This window comes from Juglans microcarpa x Juglans regia, chromosome 3D, assembly GCF_004785595.1.
Source record: "Juglans microcarpa x Juglans regia isolate MS1-56 chromosome 3D, Jm3101_v1.0, whole genome shotgun sequence".
Taxonomy (NCBI): Eukaryota; Viridiplantae; Streptophyta; class Magnoliopsida; order Fagales; family Juglandaceae; genus Juglans; species Juglans microcarpa x Juglans regia.
In genome coordinates, this window is record NC_054598.1 from 25588971 (window position 1) to 25598217 (window position 9247).

Consider the following 9247-nt stretch of genomic DNA (forward strand, 5'->3'; position numbering starts at 1 on the left):
AAGTTTAGGAGATGAATCTCATTAGATTCGAGATTGTAGACTGTGTAAACTTTAGGAAATTATTCAGTTGAATCTCTAAATAAAGATGCAGCTAGACAAGAAGAATGACGTTTATTCATTGGTATAGGATATGATCAAGCGAAGATAGGACTCCTAGGATTGTCTTATGTGCTTGAATTTTTTTTTGGAATTCGGAAGTGGATTCTCAATCTGATAATCGTAAGCATGTGTTTTAGGAAGTAACACATGGTGCATAGAAGGGTATCGAAAAACCCATGTGGAGGCACTAACTAGGAGGAACATATTCCTCCAATGGACGAAGGACAAGGGATAGCGAAAGCTCTTCGTTTACTAACAAAGGTGCTCATACAGCATCAACAACAGTAGCAAGTACCCGTACACAGACCTAAAGTTAGGGGTTGCCCTTACGAGAAGTTTTTGGTGCACCACTACCCAAGCTTCATGGGAAACGAAGGGCCTACGAAGGACTAGAAGGTCCTGTATGCTGGGTATCTATTTTAAGGAAAAGCTGGCATATAGTGGGATACACGGAGGCAAATTCTGATTAGGGGAACCTTGGCTGTCTTAACTTGGGAAAGATTTAGGGAGGAGTTCGATAATCGATTTTTCTCAGAATTGAAGAAGCAACAGAAGGCGCAGGAGTTTACATCACTAGTACAAGGCAGCATGTTTGTGGAACAATATACTGCCAAATTTATAGAGTTGGAAGGTTCGCACCTCGCCTAATTTCTAATGAGAAGATGTAAGCCCAGAAGTTTCAAGTAGGTTTGCAGCCATGGATCTGCATCTAAGTGGTTTGTCTCCGGATCGAGAATTACCAAGAGTTGGTTAATGTGGCAGCTATTGCTGAAGCAGAGTGTAGGGGCTTAACTTCCCACATTAGTTCGTAGAAGAATAGAGCTTACCTATTCGCTGTCAGTGGAAGCTCAGATAATAAGAGGATGATGACTGGAGTAGACAAAGGAAAGGGCATCATGACTGAAGGACAAATGCCCATTCCACTACCCACCTCATTAAAGGCTTCTAGAATGTCCTTAAGACACTGTGCCGTGAGCTCCAATATGGCGGTAGCAAAATTATAACGGGCTTCTACCTTAAAAGTCATCCTCTATCAGCTCATTAATCTCATTCATTGATTTATAAGGTCTTGCATACCTGCCATAACTAATACCATTTTGGGTTGGGAATGGTAGTGAAAACTACTACGGTGAGATTTTAAAAATTCTCAGTAAGTAAACACATAACATACAGCAGATAACATAGACATATAAAGGCAAACCATGAAATGAATGCATGGACATGTACTTGACATAAAACTTGTCTTATGCAACTTTGACTTTTAAAAATAAAACATATTTCCCATCTTTTCACATTGGTCAATACACATGTAACATATCTTTGAGTTCGTTGCCTTGTTCATTTATTGTAACATATAGTGGACACCTCATGGCTCTCCTATGAACCGTTGGTTCCCCGCTAGTTATCACATCATCCAACGACCCACTTGATCATGGTGACTACGTCATAATCTTTAACTTCTGCGGTAGTTCGCATATTTTGCCTTCATTGCATATGCTATGTGTACGACAATTTGCATATTTCACATTAACCGTATTTTCAATGTATTGCACCCACTATTTTAGGTGTTACCTCGCTCCGGTTTCCTTACCACAATGATCCATTCGAGGTTCACTGATAGTTCTTTGTTGATCCAGGGGCTACCACTCTATTTTAAACACTTTAGAGTGGACAGAGGAGTTCCACTAGGATATTCCCCCGTCCTAGCATTTGGGGTCGTAATAAAACATGTATAGACTATTTTCTTTGAAAACAATTTGCAATCCAAATGCATGTGACACGAGACTTGTAACACTTTTCTTTTCATGGACCATATGAACATGTAAATGCCGTGAGTTATGTAATCATGTAGTCAAACATTGAACATCTCAGGTTATAGTTTGAAAACATTAGAACATTCAAATGCTCAGTTTACCACTCTCAGGTCATGGAATTGGACTCGAGAGAGGGCATCAATCACCACATTAGTTTTCCCACTCTTGTATTCCACTGAGAAGTCATACCCCAGTAGCTTAGTGATCCATTTTTGTTGTGCCGGTGTCCCCACTCTCTGTTCCAGCATGTATTTTAATGTCTGCCGGTCAGTACGTACTTTGAATGACTGCCCCAATAGATAATGCCTCCACTTCCTTATTGCCATCACTAAAGCCAATAGTTCGTTTTCATAAGTAGATAGAGTCAGATTCTTCTCTTTGAGAGCTTGGTTGAAATATGTGATTGGTTGCCCTTCTTGCATTAGGACAGCTCCCAAAATCTCCCCTAATACATCACATTCCACAATAAAAGTTTAGTAAAATTAGGTAGCCTTAGAATAGGAAGACTCGCCATAGCTTCCTTGAGTTTGTCAAAGGCTTCTTGTGCTTTCTCATTCCAAACAAAGAAATTTTTCTTCTAGAGAATAGTGAAGGGAGCTACTATGGCTCCATATCCTTGACCAAACTTCCAATAATACCCAGTGAGGCCTAAAAAACCTCTTAAGGCCTTGAGAGTTTTTGGAATAGATCAATTTTGCATAACTGTAAGTTTCTGAGGGTCTGCCCTTACTCCATCTTTAGAGATCAAGTATCCCAAATACTCCACCTCCTTGCTACCAAAATATACTTGGATTTTTTTGCAAAATTTTTTTTAGGTTGTAAGATTTCCAGCACCATAGTAAAATGTTGTAAATTCTCTTGCAAGGATGTGCTGTAAACTAGGATTTCATCCAAGAAAATCAGCACAAATTTCCTTAAATAAGGCCTAAAAGCTTATTTATAACCCCTTGAAATGTCGTAAGCCCAAAAGACATTATCAAAAATTCATAATAACCCTCATAGGTCCGAAAGGCAATCTTGGGGACATCATCAGGATTCATTCCGATTTGATGATACTCCGAACGTAAATCAAGTTTAGAATATCACTACCCCTCCCAACTCATCTAGTAATTTATCAATACTAGGAATTGGGTATTTATCTTTTATGGTATGATTGTTGAGAGCACGATGGTCCACGCACATTCTTCAACTATCATCTGCCTTTCTTACTAGTAAGACAAGGGAAGAGTAAGGACATTGGCTGCTCCTTATGCTGCCACTCCTTAGCAATTCAGCCACCAACTTCTCTATTTCTTCTTTCTGATAATAAAGGTACCTATAAGGTCTCACACAAGTAGGTTTAGCCCCGTCTTGCAGCTGTATCCTATGATCAAAGCTCCTGGCAGTGGGTAAACCAAAAGTTTTAGCAAAAACCCCTTGAAATTTCTCCAATACTTGCTTCATTTCAGGCAACTCCTTAGTTTGACAACTTTCCTTAACGCCTTCCAGCACCTGCAACCACAAGCCTTTAGTCGAACCCTTCAGTGTTTTAATCTTGTGCTCTTCTACAATGCTTCTAGTGGGTATTTGAATTCCCTGTAACTTTACATAAATGTCACCCAAATGGAATTGCATGGTTAAATCAGAAAAAATTCACAAAATTGAACCCAAATTTCTTAGCCAATCAACACCCAATACCACATCACATCCACCAAGTGTTAATAAATAAAGATTAGCTAAGAATTTAAATTCTTGCAACAAAATAGGGATTGCCTTACAGTGACCATTGCAAGGAAGAGTGGCTCCATTTGCTACTTTCACTATTAAATGGCTGTCTACTATTGACAGTTTAGCCTTCCTTGCTACATATGGATCAATAAAACTATGAGTATTCCCTGTATCTATCAAAACCATCACATTCTGTTGGTTAATTTCTTCTTGTAATCTCATAGTTTTTGGGGCTAAAGATCCAGCTATAGCATGGAGTGAAATCCTTAACACAACTCTCCTACTTTTTTCCCCATAGTTTCTCCTGTACAACAGCCAGGGACCCCTATTCTTTTTCAACTTCTTCTTCTTCCTCCTCTTCTTCAAATCCCATACCGTCTAATAGAAAAACCCTGGGTTTATTGAATCTATGCCCAGGGTGTAATTTCTTATCACAGTAATAGCATAACCCCCTTTTCATTCTTTCTTGCATTTGAATGGGGGTGATTCTTTTGATTGGTAGGTTGGGTTTTCTAGGAAAATTGGGCTGCATGGGTCTCAGGTCTGGTCTATTTGGTGGGGCTAGAAGTCTCAAGATTGGGCTGGGTGCAGGTAGTTTTAGTGGGATGTTAGGGTTAAGAGTGTTTTGGTTATGGGATCTGGGAAAAACATCTTGGGTCCACCGCAACACCTCCTCCTCCTGCAACCTTGCTAAACCAAAAGCAGCAGACAATGTGGAAGGTTTAAACATAGTAATTATAATTCTCAAATCATCCTTCAGTCTACTCAAGAAGGTACTAATATGAAATTCCTCTGTTATTCCCCTTATCTTATTAGACAATGTTTCAAATTGAGTCTAATACTCCTTTACTGTATTGATCTGCCTTGATTTAGTAAATTCCCCAACTGGATCCTTATAAGCTAATGGCCCAAATCTTATCTTCAAGGCGGATACAAACTCATCCCAAGTGTGAACTGGGCTTGAATCCATGAGCCAACAATACCAAGAGAGGGCCTTGCCCTCCTTGTGAAAGAAGGCTATTTGTAACCTTTGATCATCAGGTGTGTTATAATATGCAAAAAACTATTAAGCCTTAAGAACCCATTCCATTGGCTTTGCCCCATCAAACTTAGGAAATCCAACCTAAGTGATCTGGCTTGTATCCACCTATTTCTCTCAAACAAATAATTATTACAAACCTTAGCATTTAGATTTGAGGACCCTTCATCAAAATGATGATTTCCAGCTATTACTGCCAATTGTTCATAACTAGAAGCCATATTATTAATTTGCTATAGCATTGCCTCTAACGTGTTTTCTTTTTTTTTTTTTTTTTTTTTTTTTTTTTTTGCCTTTCTTGTTCTTCCCTCAAGTGCAGATTCTCCCCCTTCAATGAAGATAATGCTTCAGCTAACTGAGCCTATCGAGTGCCTTCCGTCATGTCGCAGGAATGCGGCTATGAGACCACTGTTATGATTCTTGATAATTGATGAAATTAATCATGTAAATGTCTTTGGCTATCGAGGTGCCAAGGGCCTCAAACTTAGAATTTGAGATTGAAAAAGATATCATGCATTACTTCATTTGGCAAGCTTACAAATATTAAATAAGACTACAAGTAGAACAACCCATTTCCTACACGTTGGCTTAGCCCAAAAACATTATCCATGTTTCTATCAATTAACTACTAAAACAAAAATTGGACTTAGTCAAGCCTACAGCCCATGACTCTAACCCAATGGAAACCAACAATAATAAACAGACTATAATACCCTGACTTAATAAAGAAAATTACATTAAGACCCTGCCCCTTAAGACACTTCCTGATTCCTACAGAACCCTAGCTGCCACAAATAACATAAATGATTGGAAGTAAATCGACTAGAACAACATAGAAATCTTGTACTAGAGACGAGGAGAAAATCTCAGAAGAAGAAACGAGACTCTCATCAAGAGAGAAACAGACTCTCATGATGAGAGAGATCGTGGTTAGTGCATAGTTCCTTACCTTCTCACAAGCCCCTATAAAATGTGTATTTTTAAATAGATGACAAACACATTTTTTTAATAAAATGACAAGTATTAAATTTTTATTCAAGTACAAATGTAAGCACAATTTTTTCTATAGAAAAATGATTTGTACAAGTCTCAAATAGACTAATCTCATATAAGCTTTTGTAAAAAAAAATGGATCCCACCTAAAAAATGTGTAAAAGAAACTATTTTTTATTAGTGTGATCCATTTTTTTATAAAATGCTCGTATGAAATTTGTCTCTTGTATCTTGCATTACTCTTTTGTAATCCTTTATATAACTATGTTTTAAAATAAGTGTATTTATGTGAAGTGGAATTATTTTTCTGTTTATTAATACCAGAATTCTCACTAGATTCGGAAGTTTAAAAAGATAAAGAAGGTAGAAAAAAGTAAAAAAATAAAAGATAAAATAGGTCACTGAAACGGCGCTGCCAAAAGAACAAGAAGCCGAAAATCTCGGAGGCGGGAAAGTCTCTAATAAATCATGTCGATGCAATTTTTCAACCCTTTTTATATCTTTTATTTTGTTGGCCTTAAAATCAGATGGTCCCACGAGAAAATCAGATGGCCCACACTGTAACTATAATGAAGACAACAGTCTAAAATCTTGACCTTTCGATGATTCGAATCCAAGGGTTGCAGGATATTCGCCTTCCCGCCGATGGTAGTACTTGGCCACCTCTTCTCTATTAAGTGCGAGTATAAAGCTCTCACACCCCAAAGATTTTTCTTTTTCACTTTCGATTTCTACTTTAATTTTCTTCTATCTCTGGATTTTTTTTTTGTCTCTACAGATTACCCCACTTTCTTGGTGGGTTCCTCTTCCTTCCATCTGAATTGTTGAGAATTCTTTCTTTTTTGGGTTTGCAATTACAGCAAATTCGGTCTCAAATGGTAAGAATGTCACTCTCTTTTCGTTCTTTGGTTATTGGATTCTCAAAGTTTTCATTTTTATTCTTCTTTTTGGTCGCAGAGTTCTTGATTAGACAATAGTTCCTTCGCTTATAAATTTTAATTTTTTTTTTATTCCACCATGATTGAATTTCTTTGACTGCCGAGAAAACTTTCTTTGGTAATTAATATCAATTCTAGTTGCCGAAAGAAAAGACAAATAAGGGTTACTTAAATTTACCTTCTACTAGTATATGTAGTGTTATGACTACAAAAAGCACATCTCGATTAAACTAACCCAGTTATTTGCGTTTTCTTTGATTATATGTAGTGGTACATGTCGATTCGTTTGGTTTTCATAAATTTGACCACTACGCTTTAAATCTCAAATGTTGAAGTTAATTGATTTATATTAGCTTTAGATTTCTTAGAAGGTTGTCTTGTGAGTTTCATTGAAGTCTCGTTACTTTTATGAGCAAGACACATACACTTTATTATTGATTTTGAAGTCTTAAAATGATTGGAATTGTAATGGTTTATGTTGGTTTTCGGTTCCGGGGTTGTGCAAATTTTGATTTAATTTCTTGAGCTTTATGACTAAAACATACACTTTAGCGGTAAAGTTTGACTATTGAATATTGAAGCTTCTGCTGATTATTTATTTCTTTAATTTTTTAGAAGCATTTTCTGAAGTTAATGCAACGGATGTATTGGCTTCTCCAGGTAGTTGCAGGTTTTATCTAAAGAAATGAAGACAGACTGGCTTAGTACCCTTTTGGATAGCAAATTCTTTGGTTCTTGCATTCCTCATAAAGAGCTTCACAGAAATGAAGAAAACGTGTTTTGCATCGATTGTAGTCTTGGATGTTGTAGGCATTGTATGGAAGCTCATCGCTCCCACCAGCAGCTTCAAATCTGCAAATATGTCTACAATGATGTTGTCCGCCTTCAAGAAATACAGAAACATCTTGACTGCTCAAATATTCAGGTTTTTCTGCAATTTTATCAATCTGATTGGACTCTAATTTAGCACTGAATGTATTCATAAAATTTTTGTGGCAATTGTTTTGTTAATTATAGTGAACATGCATTTCTGGGGTTGTGATTCTTTGAATTGGGTAATGGAGTTTATTGATACAATTCTAGTGGTGCATTGTTATTAGTTAAGTTCTAAAACCTCCAACCTTCTTCGTTCTATGTCACTGATTATATTTTTTCAAGTCATTATACATTGTTGGTTTGTAGAATGAATTAACATTTTAATTTGAATTAAATCTTTAATTGGTCTTGTCTTAGTTACTGCTTAGAAATCAGAGTTTGAATTTTGTTGCTGATTTGGTGTACATTCATCTCATATTCCTGATGATAGTCTTCTTATTGAGAGCTAATTTAAGTATATGGCTTTCCTCATGATAGCTTCAATCGGTGATTACTTGTAGCTTTTTATTCTTTTTCCTGTATAGGAATGATTACAGCAACATCTACTTTATCTAATGATGATTTGATTTGGCAGACATATAAAATCAATGGCAAAAAAGTCGTGCATCTCAATTCTCGTCCTCAATCCAAAGATACAAAATCATCAACTAAATATAAGTCTGGTTGTTCTTGCGAAGGTTGTGGGAGATTCCTACAGGACCTTCCTAGTTACTTCTGTTCCGTTGCCTGCAAGGTAAACACCATAATACTCATTTCTTGAACTCCACTTGGAAAGGTCATGAAGGCATAAAAGGCAATGAATGATATGCTCTTTGCTGGAACGGTCAAAATCATTAGCCATTCTCATGCTGTACACGTTTTCAGGTCTCAGCCGTTTCAGTGAAGCCCAAGGATCAAAGCCAAGACTTGATCCCCTCCCCAATTCCAAAAATTGACATGTCTTCAAAGGAAAACTCTCATCAAGAAACAAACACAAATGAAATGGAATCATCAATCTCAGTGGCTGATTCATCTGAGGAGATAAAAGCTGGGGTAAGTTCGGCTTTGAAGCCAACGAAGCGAACACATAAGAGGAAAGGTATTCCTAGGAGGGCTCCTCTATTTTGATGCTCAACAAAATCAATGTTCCATCCTTCCTTTTCATTGCTTTCATTTCTTATACAATCTCTGTCCATTTTCATTTGTCGCTTCTACAATTTTGGTTTTACTAAGGCTCCAAAACGGAATACTGCAGCTACTAAAATTCCAAACGTAAAATCTCTCCCATGTAAACCCCAAGTTGGGATTTAGTTGGGTTAGTTAGGAGTGATGGTTGCTGTGTTATTAACATGAGGCATTTGGTTGATATTTGTATTTCCTAAGATTGACTTGCATATTCTTCGTCGGAATAGAAATGGGTAGTTCAATAATTTCTGGTTAATAAATGTATGCTTGCTGTTGATGTGAATAGAATGTTTCACACTTGCATAAGAATGAGTGGTTGCCATTTTTCTTCTTTTTTTTTTTTTTTTTTTTTTTTTTAAAATTTTGTCCAGGATCAGAGCTTTTGATCTTATTTATTCAGTTGAATTGGTGGTTGGCTCTTGTTAAATTAATCCGGTCTATGGTAGCAGCGTAAATGGGTCCCCTTCCCCTCCCTTAATTATGGCAGAAATCTTTGGGGTTTTCTGTTTTCATGTGAATGTGGCAGACAAAATGGGACGCCAAAAGCCGAAAGCTGTGTGAGTGAATATGACCCCAACTAGGTAGACTGCTGAATTAATGGTCAGGCTGCACATGGA

The 9247-nt window shown here is 37.0% G+C and overlaps 1 protein-coding gene across 1 annotated transcript; it reads left to right on the forward strand.

Annotated features, from left to right (window-relative positions):
- Nucleotides 1-6287: 6287 nt before the first annotated feature.
- On the forward strand, nt 6288-8936 carry LOC121253884 (protein RGF1 INDUCIBLE TRANSCRIPTION FACTOR 1-like). The gene is made up of 5 exons (XM_041153809.1): nt 6288-6335; nt 6431-6530; nt 7251-7515; nt 8041-8199; nt 8331-8936. Exons 3-5 carry the CDS (start codon nt 7276-7278, stop codon nt 8571-8573), a joined length of 642 nt encoding a protein of 213 aa, XP_041009743.1. The 5' UTR covers nt 6288-6335; nt 6431-6530; nt 7251-7275; the 3' UTR covers nt 8574-8936.
- Nucleotides 8937-9247: the final 311 nt, after the last annotated feature.

Excerpts from the sequence above, each read along its gene's own strand:
- LOC121253884 (XM_041153809.1), top strand. The coding sequence starts at position 7,276 with ATGAAGACAGACTGGCTTAGTACCCTTTTGGATAGCAAATTCTTTGGT. Across the intron at positions 7,516-8,040 it reads TTGACTGCTCAAATATTCAG|ACATATAAAATCAATGGCAA; the intron begins GTTTTTCTGCAA and ends TTGATTTGGCAG. Across the intron at positions 8,200-8,330 it reads TCTGTTCCGTTGCCTGCAAG|GTCTCAGCCGTTTCAGTGAA; the intron begins GTAAACACCATA and ends ACACGTTTTCAG.